Source organism: Electrophorus electricus, chromosome 21, assembly GCF_013358815.1.
Source record: "Electrophorus electricus isolate fEleEle1 chromosome 21, fEleEle1.pri, whole genome shotgun sequence".
Classification (NCBI taxonomy): domain Eukaryota; kingdom Metazoa; phylum Chordata; class Actinopteri; order Gymnotiformes; family Gymnotidae; genus Electrophorus; species Electrophorus electricus.
This window is the reverse complement of record NC_049555.1, coordinates 8,027,436-8,044,016: the sequence shown is the minus strand read 5'-3', so window position 1 is coordinate 8,044,016 and position 16,581 is coordinate 8,027,436. Positions and strand designations below refer to the sequence as shown.

General features: G+C 48.2%; 1 protein-coding gene across 6 annotated transcripts in view; it reads left to right on the top strand.

Annotated features, from left to right (window-relative positions):
* tcf12 (transcription factor 12) overlaps positions 1-16,581 on the top strand; it is a 74,932-nt gene that overhangs the window by 44,472 nt on the left and 13,879 nt on the right. For 4 of the 6 annotated variants that reach the window (XM_035520739.1, XM_035520737.1, XM_035520738.1 and 1 more), the window contains exons 9-12: positions 12,751-12,850; positions 13,226-13,365; positions 13,657-13,801; positions 14,384-14,454. In XM_035520739.1, the coding sequence (XP_035376632.1) occupies positions 12,751-12,850; positions 13,226-13,365; positions 13,657-13,801; positions 14,384-14,454 (456 nt within the window). Of the gene's footprint in view, positions 1-7,285; positions 7,524-12,750; positions 12,851-13,225; positions 13,366-13,656; positions 13,802-14,383; positions 14,455-16,581 lie in introns of those variants that run through there. The other 2 variants (XM_027007389.2, XM_027007390.2) reach the window with 2 other exon arrangements.

Below are 16,581 nucleotides of genomic sequence, written 5' to 3'. Positions count from 1 at the left end.
GGGTTGCAGCGGGAGCGAAGTGCGTGGGGGGGTTGTAGAGGTAAGGCCCGTGCCCGGAAGGCTGATTGATTAGCAGAGCTGCCGTGTCACAGCGTGGCCTCCTCTTCTGCGCGTCCCTGAGGGATCGGGGCATGAGGCTAGCGAGCTGTCACAGCCCAGCCCTTCTACTGCTCTTTTGATGTTTAATTAGTCATTATGTAGCCCCGAACAGGAGGACAGACAGAGATTAATAGCGTTGCATCGGGAGAAGTTTCCACGGGCGATAATCCCACCGGAGCCACTGCTATTAGGATGCAGAGGCAGAGCGAAGCTCAGCTTGCCTCCGCGTGCACCTCTCCAGCCCCCCACCCCCAAACCCGCCTGCTCGCCTCATTAATATTCATCAATCATGCAGGCGGGCCCTGATTGTGAGAAAGCTCGTGCGCATTAAGCGGCAGCCTCGGAGTCGTCTCGCCGCTGCTCCTGCCGAAAGTCTCCTCGGAAGCAGCTGGGTTTTGTTGGAGATCCCTTGGCACTTGCGGAGAGATTCCTCCCCGTTAGAACAAAAGCGGGGCGCTGACTCGGGATTGTGGGTGCTGCGTGCGGTGGAGGGATTTGCTTTTCTGGATAAACGCGCATGCCACTGTCACGCCGCGGAGGTGGCGGGTGGGGGTGGGTGGGGGGGGGCAAAATCGAATACGAAGTCATCAGTGGGACATAAAAGAGGAGTCGCGGGTCACGAATATGAGTTGTGTAAAGTGGGGAGTGGATTGAGGGAAGACTTGGGCACTGCTTGGGCAGCGGCGGACTGGGTGCCTTGCGGGGTCCATCTCTTTGTTGTGTAAATGGACGTTAGGCCTTTATTTGTCAGTGCTTAACACATGGGCGCAGGTGCACTTGGCTGACTCATAACTCAAAGCAGCCCAGTTGAGGATGGGGGCAGCACAGTGACAGGGCAGAGGATAAAACACAGCAGCAGTGTGTCACTCCCCTCGGACAGCGATAAGGCACAGGAGCTCAACACATAGCACTTTCACGACACCAGGAGCTGTGTGTGCGTGTGTGTGTGTGTGTGTGTGTGTGTGTGTGTGTGTGTTCATGCGTGTGAACGTGGCCAGGCTATGAGGTGGCTGGGGGTTCAGTTGAAGTCCAGGCTTCAGGTTGGGGTCTGTGTGACAATGTTCTGAGGAGTGTGTGTGTCAGGTGGTAAGGTGTGTGTGTGTGTGTGTGTGTGTGTGTGTGTGTGTGTGTGTGTGTGTGTGTGTGAGAGAGAGAGAGATGATGCTCTAAGGAGTGTGTGTGTGAGGTGCTGAGGTGTGGATAGTGGTATTGCCAGCAGTGTTGAAGCAACCTCTGGACAGACAAGGAATCTGGATTTAGGAAGGCACTGCAGAGACACACCTGCAGAGCCATGCTACTTTGTCAGGGCAGCTGTGTGTGTGTGTGTGTGTGTGTGTGTGTGTGTGTGTGTGTGTGTGTGTGTGTGTGTGTGTGTGTGTGTGTGTGTGTGTGTGTGTGTGTGTGTGTGTGTGTGTGTGTGTGTGTGTGTGTGTGTGTGTGTGTGTGTGTGTACCTGTACAGCAGGCATGCAGCTGCGGATGCTTGCGAAAGCTTTTGCTTGTGTAAGCAGCACAGCCTCACTAGAGGCCTGAATAGCTGCTTGATAAACAAAATGAACACAATGCATCCCATCATTATTCCCTCCGCAGGGAGCAGGAGCTTATTTATCCCCCTCCCCCACCTCTCACCTTAGACACCTCCTCACGGCTCACCTAAAAATACTTTAACCACTTACATTTTAGCACGCGTCCACAGTTTTTGGGGTTTTTTTGTTCTTTGTGAGGATCAGCACAGGACACAAGGAGTCCCTCCGCAAACGGAAATATTGAGAGAATAACGCACGACCTGCACTGGAGAGCCGTGTCCGTATTTTAAGACATGAAGCCTGTCGGGAAGAAGCGTCAGTAGAAGGTTGTGAATGTTCAAATGCTTACATGCACCTTCCTCAAAACAAATATGGACTGCCACATAAATAAATAAATAAATAAATAAATGACACATTTCAATTAATAAACATTTGAATTAATATATTGATTGACATCAATATGAATCAATATAATCAATTAATCAATATAAACTCTTGACTGTTAAACATTCGATTTATGGCAGATGTGAAGAGACTGAGTAAAATACTGTTAGAACCAAGTGCGGGCACCGGCATGACCCCGCGCTCGGAGGGAAGCAGTGCGGGTGAGAGGCACAGAGTGTGTGCCTTACTTAGTCAGTCAGTCAGCAGCGGCTGCCGTGCTGTCGGGCAGCTGTTCAGGCACCTGTGCTGAAGGACCCGACTGATGTGTCTGTCCGTCTGACAGTCCGCTGTGTGTCACGGTGAGAGAGAGCGAGGCGAGGATGTGTGGAGAAGGAAAGCGAGAGGTCGGCTGTTCCCCGGGCGGTGGGCGGGAGGCAGCTTCTTAGTGGGGCATGCAAGTATGACTGGGAGCTTGGGGGGGGGGAGACAGGGCGGTCGGAGTGCTCGATTCCCTTCAGGGTCTTTTGTAAGCAAGAACCCTGGCTGTGAATGACAAAAAAGATTGTCATTTGCATTTGATATATCTCTCAGGCCCTTAGCTGGGTAGTAGGAGTTTTGCTTAGCAGGAAAACGGGATCTGGAGGAGGAGGAGCAGGAGGAGGAGGAGGAGAACTGCAGGATAGACTGCAGACCCCCAGCACTGCTGCCCAACACAGTCGCCAATAACAGTCAGAGGATAGCAGCTGTGTGTGTGTGTGTGTGTGTGAGTGAAAAGAGAGTGAGAATGTGCACTTCCTAAACAGACTGCAACTCCTTTCAAAAAATCTAAGAGGGATTTTTGACTAGGCCGCCCTCTACAGGCCACGTTGGCATGTGCAGCCTACAGTGACTGCATGTGGTGTATATTTTTTTCCTCCGCTGTTTAGACGCAGTCTCTTTGAAGGCAGGACTCTAATGCAGGGTCAAGACCCGGCAGTGCAGACGCCGTGGAGATGGACATGACTAGGGATAAAACGTCCCACCAAAGCTCAGAGAGAACGACTCCCAAGGTTTGATGTGCTGCTTTCATGTGGCCATCGCTCTTTGTTCTCGAAAGAATCTCTGTTCTTCTTTTCTTTTGTATTTCATCATCGCTGCGCCTTTTTTTATAGCTGAAGTTTTCTGTTTAAAGCAGCCAATTTGCCAGGCTGAGCTTAGCAAGGTTTCATTTAGCTGGATGTATTAAAAAGTGACACATTGCTTTCCATATCGCTACGGGCTCGATGCTGCTGAGAGTACGTTGCCTTCTGGATTGCTCATTCTCTTTTGGGAGATTTGTCTAAAGATGTTACAAATCATGTCTAATTTTCCAGAGCCAGTGACTTATCATCCTTGATGGCACATCTGGGTGAGGGATCTGTTTCGCTGGTCAACAGGTCATAATCCCTCCACCAGGGGGCAGCGGTCTTGGTCAGTTTTCACATACGCTTGTGCCCAAGTGCCACGTGCACACACGGACGTACACATATACACACAGTGTCTGCTGGGAGATGAGCTCATCAGATAAGAGATTAGATAGATGGCCCTGGTTTGACCGGCTCTGATCCTGAGCAGAGACGCACCCGACTCTGAGAGCTTCGCTGTTTATCTGTGTTTGGGGCCGCTGAAATTCGCCACTGACAAGCGAAGCCCAGATAATGGAGCTGACAAACAACCCAGGCCTAGGGTGCTTTCATCTCCCACTGCCTCGCTCTCGCAGGGGAAGAAGCGGCCGGCTGAAAGAACAGAGAGAGGATGAGATTAGATTCATTACTCACATTCCACTCCGTTGTAAATTATTTATGCAGGAGGTTGTGTGCGCGTGTATGTGTGGTTTGTGTTTGTGTTAGTGTGTGTACGACGTGTTGTGTGTCCCTGATTCCGGCCTACCTAAAGCAGTCGACTCCGATTAGCGTAAGCCGTAACGTTGATGACGTAAAACTGAGGCCAGGCTGCTGCGAGGTTACTTGGCCCGACTGCTGTCTGTGCGTGAGTCTGATGCAGAGCTGCAGGGCTACGGGTCAGACCGCAGACGGGCTTGGCGGATTGAGGGGTGGGATACGGGACATCGGCTAACCAGGCTTTGATTGGGTTGGGGGTTGTGGCTTACACCCTGGTACACGGACTGAGCGATTGAGACAGGGACTGATCGCTGCGTGACCACGGCAGTTCTAAGCCGCACTGTCCTGGCTGGAACACACATTAACGTGACTGTAATTGTTTAATGACATTAGCCTAATATAAGGTTCTTCTTTGGCTACGTGATATATCCACTTAGGCTCATCTCCCTGTTGTGGGTGGCAGCGGGTGATTCGTCATGGCCAACCTCAAGGGAGGATCTCTCAACCTGAGAGGAAGGTCACGAAAAGAGTCATCCCCAGTATGGTCTGTTGAAGACTATTAAAGATGGCAAATAATGAGGACAAGAGATCCAGTTTATTAATGGACCTGCGTGTGCCCGCGCGTGTGTGACAGACTTGAGTGAGTGAGCTTGTGTGTGTGCATTAAGGCAGTGTCTGGTTTTCATGTCTGGGAGGGGATTCCCTTTGGCTGCAGTGTTGTTATTGGAAGTGTGTGTTTATTCAAGTGAACTGTGAGACAGTCTGGAGTAACTGTGTTAGCCCAACTCCTTAAGCCTACACACACGCACACTGTGCCACCCATTCACTCAGCAGGATAGAAAGGAAGCTGCAGTTTAACGTTTTTGCTGTACTTCACATTCAGTTGGAGCTTGAAGAGTTCCATGCGAGGGCTATATGGAGTGTGTTAGCAGTGTTTCGCTGCAGGCCATGTGCTCGTCAGACACCTGCCTCTCTAACTCAATTGACCTTTGTGGTTGGATTTACGTGATAGTGTCTATCCCCAACAGAGACGGAGAGAGACAGTCAGAGACACCAGAGTTTGATGACTTATGACGGTCACCCACAGCCAGGTGAACCCACAGCTGAATCCCTAATCACCCACACCATCTACCTGAGGCTGTTCATAATAATTCCAGTGTCTCCGCTATAGCGTATAAAACTATATTCATTATAACTTGACCTGATGAATGTGTTTTAAGGAGGTTTGTCTTTCCAATGAAAACCCATGCAGTTTTGCAGTTAGACAGACAAATATTTTCACACCAGATTTAATTTGAAATTGACCTGATATATAGATTTCTGTTGCACTGGCTCAATTAATTAATAGTGATTACTCAGCTTAATAATACATTAGTCACTGAAAAAAGTGCAAAAGAAGGTAAAACTATACTTTTGTGAGACTGCTGTTCCGCTTCCCCATCAGTCCATGGCAATGTCTCCCCATAGACAAGGCCAGCCCTAGTGGCTATTGAAACACAACCTCCGTGTTCCTCATACGCTCGCCTCCTCTTTAGCCTGCTGGGAACAACGCAGCCGTGGAGTGTGAACACTCTAGACATGTGTCCACGATTTGCTTTGCTTATGGTGTGCTGGTCTCTTTGTTTTTGTTATACTTTTTGTTCTGTTTTTTTTTTTTCTTTTCTTTTCTTTTTTATCGTCTCTTTTGATTTTTGTCCCTCCTCCATCTTCTTTTCTTCTCAGTGGTGCATTCTTTATCTGGACTTGGTTTCTGGGCGCCTTCAAACGCACTTCTATCATGGCACTCTCCCTCAAAGCATCAACTTGAAACGACTCCAGATTTTAAAATGGTACCAGCCTGTCGATTTCACGGCCTTGGAGCGGTTTAAAAGAGTCTCGCTCAGAGAAGAAAGGAGGATAAATAATAATAGAATTAGAGGAAAAGCATAATAAAGTATCGTTTTCGGGAGGGGGGGGGGGTGACTTTCATCTTTCCATAACAGTAATGTTCTGAGCAGGAGGGGGGTGAGTGGGGGATGTTCGGACCAGCAGGGCTGCAGTGACACATGAAAGAGGAGGTTGGCTGTAGCGGGTCTTTAAAGTGACTGCCTTCACATCACAGCGTGAGACACTCTCTTACACTCTCCGTCTCACACACAATCACTTGCTCTCACTCTCTCTCTCTCTCTCTCTCTCTGGCACTCACTGTTCCTCTGTCTCTCTTTCTGTTCCTCACCCACTTTCTCTCTCTCTCTTTTTCCTGTCTTTGCTCAACTCTCTTTACCGTCCATTTCAGTTTTGTTTTTTTTCAAGCTCTTCCTCCTTCTCACATTGTCTTCAGTCTTTTCCCTATTTCCTTTTTTTTTTCCTGTCTCCCTCCCTCCCTCTCTCTCTCTCTCACTCACACACACACACACACACACACACACACACACACACACACACACACACACACACACACACACACTCTGGCTGTGTGTGAGTGTGACTGTTGTTTGGGTTGTCACCCCCCACCACCCACAACTCTGGCCAAGAGGCCCTTAAGGGGGACCAGGGTTGGGGACTGGGTAAAGAAGAGTGCGCGTGTGTGTGTGTGTGTGTGTGTGTGTGTGTGTGTGTGTGTGTGTGTGAGGAAATGGAGTGTCGATGTGTGTTTGACGTCAGGCGCGAGTCCTTTGCAGCTGTTGTATGCGTTCAACAACTTGTCTGTGTTTTCCGTAACCACGCAGTGGGGAGCTGCTAAAATAACACTGCCGACCACGGTGCTTGGTTCTGAGTAGAGCCAGTGTGAAACCATGTTCCCGTCCACACAGTGTGTGCGCACACACACACACACACACACACACACACACACACATATATATATATATACAGACACACCAGGTAGTAAAAACTTCCTAACCCCAACACCACCCCCTGAAAGGTGAAAAGGCCTCTGGTCTTGTTGAAGGTATTTGTCCTTCCCAGCTCTGATTATTCAGGAACACCAATCCATTGCATCGGTTCGTCATAGAAAGAAGAAATAGAAAGAAAGAAAAGATTTATGGCTCAGGATACAAACTGTATTCATGGCTTAATGTATTTTTCATTCAAGTTTTAATTACCTTGAAAATATGGTCTACTAGTAAATAAAATCACTATTCATTCCAATTCTAGTCATTTCCCTCTTGTTCAGAAAAATCAAGTTTCTTTTTGTAAGTACAACTAAATCCACTAATTTCTTTTCTAACCCCACCCCACCCCACCCCACAGCACCCCGACTTTATTGTTTTTTCCTGGTTTTATACCATTCTCCCCCATTACCCAATCCCGCCCTGCCCCCCCTTCATTTGCCTCAGCACTTATGAGGCTTAGGGAACAGAGGCCCCTCCCCCTCCCGCCCCAAACCACCCCCACCACCTCATCACCCCCCTAACTGCTGGCTGAAATGGTTCAGTCCTGCTTTGCGTAAGATCTCCGTGAGTAGATCCATGTGTAGGGGCCAGAACTGAAGGAATTAGTCCCTCTCCAGCTGGCTGGATGTATGCGTAGGGAGCTCGGGGCTGTTGTGTCGCTGTGCTGCTCCGTGCACTTGCTGTGTGTCAGGCGCTCTCGCTGAAGCCATCATCATGTACTGCGCCTACCCTGTGCCCGGAATGGGTAGCAACTCTCTTATGTATTACTACAATGGAAAATCGGTGAGTGCCTTTTCTCTGCCGGGAGAGAGGGAACATTTGCGGGCATTTGTTTGTGCGTGTGCGAACATATTTTTAATGTTCAGGGATGGCTATGGGAGTTTTAAGGTGTGGTCGTAATATACGTGTATTCCGTGTGCTCGAAACTTAAGAACAGTAAAGAGTTACGGTGTGTGTGTGTGTGTGTGTGTGCGCGTGCGCGCGCGTGTGCATGCGTGTCGTTCTCGTAGCCGTGTTGGTCTTCCGACATGTTTCCATTACATCAGAAAGAGCCAACACTTGCTGGCACTGTGGAGAGGCAAGGATATTTTCTGAGACAAAGTGTCATGTAAAAAGATTTCTTTCTTTATTTAATATGTTATTCAAATATTAATAAGTTATTTTTCATTTTTAGAATATCTGTTCCATTTTTAAAGGCGATTTCTATAAGCTTGGCTGTTTGGGAAAATAGTTCTGTTAATGCCTGCTAAAACATCCAGTGCAGTAGGATTGAACTCCCTTTTGCTCTCTCTGTCATGCTCTCTCTCTCCCTCCCTCTTGCTCTTTCTGTCACGCTCTCTCTCTCTCTCTCTCTCTCTCTCTCTCCCCCTCCCTCCCTCCCTCCCTCCCTCCCTCCATTAACTTTTCTCCTCTGCTGAGCTCTCTGTGTAGCAGCGTGTGAATGTAGTGTGGAGTTTTGCGTTTATTCTGAATGGCTGCCCTTCTCCCCAGTGCTGCTCAGCTGCAGTAATAACAAGTGGGGGTCTGGGAGTGATTAGGGGGAAGAGGCTGTCTGTTGAGGTTACGCTTTCCTGTTTGCCGACTGAGCTCGGGCAGCAGTGGTGCTGTTAGTCCCATCTGGTTTTAATCAGGCAGGCATTCTTCACTCTACAGGGAGCTGGATGGGTCTCCTCCGCTTGTGCAGATGCTTTGATTCCTTCTTTCTTCTGAAATCTTTATTTTGTGGGTGTGGGTGTGGGTGTGGGTGCTTGGTAGTGGTACACTATGTGATGGTGGTTGAGACGAAGCAAGGTGCAACTCTCCCTGAGTACTACTACCAGAGTAGACCGAAGAGTGAGAGAGATTTTTGTGTGTGTGTGTGTGTGTGTGTGTGTGTGTGTGTGTGTGTGTGTGTGTTTTATGAGACAGAAAGAGAGAGAATGAGTATATGTTTCTTCATGCATCCTTACTCTTCACCAAACAAATCAAATAGTGAATTAATCTCGCAACTTCACAAAAGTTCCCAGCACACTTAGTCTCTCTCTCTCTCTCTCTCTTCTCCCTGTCCCTCTCTGAAAGGCTCTTATTCATTTATGTACTTTGCAGTTCTGTTGGGTGGCTTTTAACCAGAAAGGCAAAAACTGTTGCATGTTTGCAATGTTAAAATTTGTTAATAAATTCCGAACCGAGCTTCCGCTGAGCACTGGGGGCTGTACCTGGGGTCTCCTGACAGAGTCCAGAGCTCTTTTGGCCATTACCACTAGTCTTTTTGTTCTTGTACCACAAGGCACACTTTGATCTCCTTATATTAAGTATTTCCAGGTTCATATTGCAAGTTGGAATAAAAAAGAGAAAATCAGGAGCATGTGGCCAAGCTGGTGTCAGAGTTGAACTTTATAATGTGAACCAGTCAGCAAGTTCCCCAAAAAATGCTCTTTTTAGTTTCTCTTTGAATATGTAAATGTATTTCATCTCAAACCTAAGATAAAATGTATCATCTATGGGTAAAAGCAAAAAAAAAAAAATAGGAGGTGTTCATTGTTGTTAATAATACTTTTCTGGCTAAGAACCCTGCATCGGGCCCACGCACTGCTTTGACACGGCCCCTGTACAACACGCGGAATGCTTCGAGCATGGCCGCTCTCAGGGACTGAGCGCACATGATTCATCTGGGCAGAATGGTAGTCGTGCTTGCTTACGGTGTCTGAAGTTTCTCTCTTTTAATTTCTCTTGATGCCATGTTGTGGCATTAAAAAACGACTTTGTTCTAAAAATAGACATTTCACCTGTCAGATCTGTGACTTTGGAGAAATCCACCTTAAAAACAAATTAGTCATTACGTTATTAAATCATAAAGTCGATAAAAGATATTTACACCTGTACCTGTTGAGCATAAAGCTCTTTGATCTGGAGGCTGTCAGAAGCTGGTCGTTGGGAGGGAACCTGGCGTGTGGCAGGGCAGTAGGGGATCACGGCGCAGTGGGAGATCGAAAGGAAAGCCCTCGCACCCTCGTTTAGGTTCCAGACAGGCAGTGGGTGGAGGCGGGACCTTCCGCTGTCACTCAACGGCCCTGCGGCTCTGAGCCTCTCCATGTGCGGCTCTCCCACCGTGTTAGCCTGCGTTTTAACTTTCATAATCATTTATTTTTAAGAGGGCGATCACGATCTCTCTCTCTCTATCTATCTCTCTATCTCTCCTTCTTTTCCACCTCCTCCTTTTGAACCGCCGCCATTTGATTTATCTGCATGTTGACAATTTAATGTTTTTTCCGTGTGTTGTTGTGATGGGTGTTGGGTGGAGATCAAAGGTTGGTGCTAGAGAGAGAGGAGCAAGGAAGGTGAAGTTTCCCCTGCCCCGTTTACACCACACACACACACACACACACACACACACACACACACACACACACACACTTACTTACTTTCATGCTGTACCAAGAAAAATAGAAGCACAGATAGTTCGGCACTTGTCAGCACATGTCCTTGCTATTGTTAGTGTGTTTTCACAGTGGTGTTTTGAATTGATGCCAGACTAATTTTGTATTCTTAGGCCTGGTTGTTTGGGGTAACATGATAAAGTGCGATCAAAGTGACTTAACGAGGAGAAAAAAAGAGAACCTTGGGAAAAAGGGGGGTTGGGAGGGGGCAACACAAATGTCCCGAGTGTCTAAATCACAGTGTTTGGGATGATTGACAGGCCTTTAATTAATGTCCTGGTCAAAGAGAACACACACACACACACACACACACACACACACACACACACCCTCTGTCTCTTTCTCTTTTTTCTCTTTACTTCTTTCTGTCTGTCTCTGTCTCCCTCTCGGCCTGTTTAAAATCCCCACTCTCCATGCCTCAGCGGTGGCGGCGTGGGGCGCCCGGTGTTTTGGGTGGTTTATTAACGGGTCGGCTGGTTAGCTCAGAGTAAAGAGGATAATTACCATTATCCTCAGCCATATGCTGCCCATTGAGTCCTGAGGGCAAGTCAAAGCCCCGACGCTCGTCTCCCGCGCCGCCCTAACCTGATGCCACCAGGGAACTTCCGCTGGCCGGGCCACATGTGCGCGCACACCACCCAGCCAGTCACGTGATCCTGCCAGTGCTCTCAGCCAATCCCATCACACAGGACTGCCACCTCAGCAACATACGCAGGCAAATTCCTGATGGATAAGCTGTTTATGGCTTTAGATGCTGATGAATCATGGAGTGGAAGTATAAAAGGAGTGTGTGTGTGTGTGTGTGTGTGTGTGTGTGTGTGTGTGTGTGTGTGTGTGTGTGTGTGTGTGTGTGTGTGTGTGTGAGAGCAGGAATTTTTTTTTTTTTCTTAAATTACACTTTTGCTTAACCTGAATGTAGTCAGTCAGACGAGACATGTCTGGTGTATAATTCATTTATTCATTCATTTATGCACTAGAGCTACAAAGATAACATGGCTAACAAGGGAGGAAGCCTTATCAATATTTGAAATGCATGTTAACATCATCATACACATGCCTTAAACACCTTATTAAGATATATAAAAAAAAAATGGCATTATTATTTAGCCTAAATGTAGTCTTAGGCTATACAGGTTTTAAAATATGACTTTATTAACAGAACATTAAGTAATAAAAATTAAAGCACAAATGGTAATAAAATAAATTGTTCCCAGATTTAAGATGGATGCTATTGCTATTTTTTTATCCATATCTGTACTTTTATTTTTGACCACATTTTGTAATGGCAACTGTCAGGTCTTACAGTTTGCAGTCTCTGTGTCGCTACATGCTGGTTAACTTCCATTAGCCTTGTAGCAAAATTAGCACACCACATTGGATGGTTGTGCTGCTGTTTTGTTTTCTCAAACTACCCTTTTAAAAGGCACTGTTATTTTAAGAACATTAATTTTGTGCGATGCGCTGATGCAAATCGGTTGCGTCTTCCATTATCCTGAGCTGAAATGCAGGCTTTCTCTTCTTTCTCTCTCTCTCTCTCTCCTCTCTCTCTCTCTCTCTCTCTCTCTCTCTCTCTCTCTCTCTCTCTCTCTCTCTCTCTCTCTCTGAAGCGCACTGAGCCCAGGCTTAGCGAGCAGTGTCAGCAGTACCCATGTGGTCAGGGTTAATGCTGACTAGGTCGCTGTACTTGGTCCCCCACATGAGACAGGTGAACAGAAGCAGAGTTAGACTCGCCTCGTATCCACCCGTAATAATGAGTAACGAGCAACGTTCCCCTTCGGCCGCTGCGTTTGGCCTCCCCCCCCGTTTCCACTCTTCTTTCCTGTCTCAGTCGTCCCCCCCCCCCCCCCCCCCCCCATGGCGTGGTTAGAAAGCTGGTCTGGTCTGGCCCCATCTGGAGCCAATGTAGTCACACGGCCACATTATTGGGCCCTGAGCTCGTATGTCTTTGATCCTCCTCTTCTGGGACGGGCACTGCTGCAGCTACAACCGCTGCACTGCTGGCGCAACCCAGCCTGACCCCAGAGTGCCCAGAATACACACGCGCACACACACAGTGCGCAGCGCAAGCCCAAAAACTCCTGATCATAGAAGCATACACGCGCACGTTCACTCACACGTACGTAAAGTTAAACGCATGAACACAAATGTTCCCAGTGGAGTGGACAACACACAAACACACAGACAGTTGTTATTGTGCATGGCGAACATTACCGTTCTCTCTCAGTGAAGTTCTGGCATGCATACACCCACACATCTGCACACACAAACCTCAAAGATCATCCCCTCCTTTTTAAACGCAACTTCCAAATTGACCATCTGTTATGTGATATAATTGTGTATTTACCATATGTGACATTGTTTGTTTTTGATTTTTTTTTTTTTTTTTTGGTTGCCTTTTTTTGTTATTTACTTTGAATGTCTGAATATTAGTGGAGATTAAGGCTTGCTCATAAAAGGATGAATGAACTTTTGGATTTCTTTGAAAATTCCTTTCTTCTTTACACACATGCAGAGCAAAGAGTTTCAAACACAAAACCTGTTTTCCTTCCCTAATCCCTTATGCTCTGTTATAACAGTAGGTCTTCTGTTTGTAGGTGTACGCACCATCCCCAAACTCAGACGATTTCAACAGAGATTCTCCCTCCTACCCTTCGTCCAAAGCCCCGAGCAGTATGTTTGCAAGCACATTTTTCGGTGAGCCTCTGCACCTCTCACACCACAGTTTGAGTCTCGCCGCACATAAAGACCCTGATCTGTGTCACCACTGACTGGAGTAAACCCAGGTAATGTTCTCGGCAGTGCTTGGGAGTGAATAACCACACCACATTACTGCAGTGACATCATGTTAATTGGTGGCTTCTTGCTTACAATGACTGTTAACCTCAGTAGCACATTTGTCTCTTCTAGCAAACCACATGCTTCATTTTATTTTTATGAATTCTTTATCTTTACAACATGAAGGTATGGTGTAGTGTTGGTATCTCTGGCTAAGGCAGCTGGGTAAGATTTTAATAAAATTCAGAAGGCTTGGATCTTGTTCAGAGTCCCTTTGTTTCTTCCTCAATGAAGATGGGACCCACAATTCCTCTGACCCGTGGAACTCATCCAACGGGATCAGCCAGCCCGGTTATGGTGGAATGCTGGGAGGGTCTTCATCTCACCTGCCACAGTCTGGAAACTACAGCAGCCTGCACTCCCATGACCGCCTGGTGAGAGCCCAGCACAGGCCCACGTTACTGCGGCCTTCCCTCACTATGCTTTGGAAGGCTTGTGCCGAGTCCATCCAGAGCGCTTGGACATTCCACTTTGGGGACATTAGTTTTAATGGAGATACCTGTGGTGAGAAGAGGGAGGGGACGGGCTAGCAGGGGACACTTTAAAGGCAAACCTGCGACCAGACGCTCTCACTTGTCCACACACTTCACCTCTAGTTCCTCACTACGCGTTTCTGTGTGTCTGTGTCTCTGACGTGTGTGTGTGTTTGTGTGTGTGTGTTACAGAACTACCCCCCACACTCGGTGTCCCCCTCGGACATCAACCCCAGCCTGCCGCCCATGTCCAGCTTCCACCGCAGTGCTGCGACCACCTCCCCGTTCGTTACGGCCTCCCACACCCCACCTGTCAACACCACGGAGGGCATCATGGGTATGACAATCCACGCGCTGTTCGGTCAAACACAAACACACACACACCACACCCCGCTCAGCCCAGTCACACACACACACACACACACACACACACACACACACACACACACACACACCACGAAGGGCATTATGGGTATGACACCCCACGCCCTGCTTGGGCAAACATGCACACCACACCCCGCCCAGCCCAAACACACACACACACACACACACACACACACACACACACACCACAGAGGGCCTCATGGGTATGACACACCACGCCCTGCTTGGGCAAACACACACACACACAAAATAATAATAACAAAATGTAGATCAGCTGAAGCATGCACTTCCACAATCCAGGAGAGAAGTCAATATTTTTTTTTCTGGGTGGTTATTTTGGCCATGCTTATTTTAGTTCTGCTCCCTCCCGAGCCTCAGGTCCATATGGCAAGTTGGCTGCAGTGACCACCCTGTTCTTCGTCACAATCGATGTGCGGTGTTAGATCATGCCGCAGTTCAGAAGGCACGGTGCCTGCGGGTGTGCTATTCTTATGTGTGTGTGTGTGTGTGTGTGTGTGTGTGTGTGTGTGTGTAGCTGCTTCCAACAGAGGGAATGCAACTGGAAGTTCCCAGACTGGGGACGCACTGGGGAAAGCGCTTGCTTCGGTAAGACACATGTTTCCATCTTTGTAAAACCACGTGTGTGTCTGTCTTGAGATACAGAGACATGCGAGTTAAGCAATTTAAGTTGAACACATTGTGCAGGTTGTCCAATTCAATAGGATAATGGCCATGGTAAAGTGTGGCCTGGAAGCAGTCAGAGACAACTGAACTGATTGCTACAATGGCAGAGTTAAGACTTTGGAAAGAGAAGTCTGGTGCTTGTAGGGCCTGCACTGACGTGTTGGAGACTAAGGGTAATCAGGGAATTTGTTTGTGGATGGTTTTCCTACTTAAACCTGGATAATTGTGCTCTTAATCTCACAGTAAATATGGAAAGGTTTGTAAATTGTACTGTGGATTAAACCTCGCTATGAATGATGAATGATTACACGCCACTATGAACCCAGCACGTTTGTGCCTCTAATCTTGAATCTCTTGGTGCCTCTATAACAACAATGAAGTCGTATTAATCCGAAACTGCTGCACGTGAACCAAGTTGCTGGACTGCTGCAGTATAACCAGTTTCTTCAATCTGTAGCACATCTGGACCTGTTCATGACCGGCATGGTCCTTCTCCTCTCTGCCGTTCCAACGGCCCTTGCTAATCTTCTAATCAGTCTTTTCTGATAGACGGGGGTGGGAGGGCGATAGGGGGTGGGGGGGTTTAAGGGGAGATAGTGCTTTAAAACAAAAGGGCGGGGTGGGTGTGTGTGTGGGGGGGGGGGGGTCGTTTGGCAGACCTGACTTATGCACGGCTCGAAAACCGTGGCGCTGAACGATGATCACAAATTAAGTCTTTTTGTATTTGTAGACTCAATTCCATTAGCATGACAAAGCTGCGGTGAAACAGACACAGTGGGGCCCGGGCGCAGCGCGGGCCTGAGGGGTGGGATCGGGCGGAACTAAAGGGGTAGGAGCGGACGCTCCTACCGCCGCTGCTTCAGCTCACCGCGCCGCCCATTGTGCCTCTTTTGTTGGCGCTCCTTTGGCCCGGGACGTTAAACCCCCTGCTGGCAGGGAGCCGCGTGACTGATGAGGGGGCGGGGCCGGGTTTGTTGTCGGCAAAATGAGCGGTGTTGGAGCGTGAATGCGGCGGAGGTCGGCCGGGGCGATCGGAATGGGCCGTCCCCCCGGCCCCTCTGGGTCAGGAGTCACGGCCAGAGATCCTTTGTTGGTTTTTCCCGGTTTGTTTCGGAGCAGAGCTAGCCCCTGACGTGTCCTTAAACAATGCCTGTAAAACAGTGACCACGTCCTGCGGCAAATGGGGTTTTTTTTTCTGAAAGGGTTCTGCTTTTTTTTAGGATCCTGCATAGGAGTTGAATCTTGGCTGAATATGAATTTACAGATTTTAGCTGAGGATGATCGACTGTGTGGGTAAAGTCTTTAGTGAGAAAGTGGCAGGTCAGATAACACGCTCCCTCTCTCTCTCCCTCTGTCTCTCCTTCTCTCCTTCCGTCTCTCGCTTTTCCGAAAGATGCATTTGCCTTCGGCAGGATTTGCAGAGTTGTTTGGAGCGCAAAACGTGAGGCACGCAGAATGTAATAAGAAGGTTAAGGATGGTAACAACATTCTGATGTGTTTTTGGAAGTCAGATTGACTTTGTGATCCCCTGCATGAAGTGTCCTAACACTTCCCATAGACTTTAGAGTCAATGCTTGCTGTGTCCACAGTGTGCCCATTCTGACTGGCTGAAAAGAAAGCAAAAGACCCAAACATGTACTTCAACGAAGGCCTTTCGGGATATTTTTAAGATGTGATGTCTGTGCTCACTGGGGCATCCTCCCTTCCCCGGACAGCGTGTGAGCTGGAGTGCTCATTTGCTGCATGGGGAGACGGAGGCGGGTCAGGTATGGACGCTGAAACCCCGCTCTGTCTCCGTCACGCACGCGCACACAGCAGCCCATGGCTTTAATGTGCTGTGGCTGGCTGGCGATGCGGAGAGGCCAGAGAGCTGCTTTATTACCTCTCATCCATAACGGGAGATGAGACAGGGGCTCAGAACGGGAGCCACACAGTCAGCCTCATTCACTCTAATGAGCTCCCAAAGAGAGATTAATGATGGTGTCCTCGCTTTCTCTCTCTCTCTCTCTCTCTCTCTCTCTCTCTCTCTCTCTTTCTCACACACACACA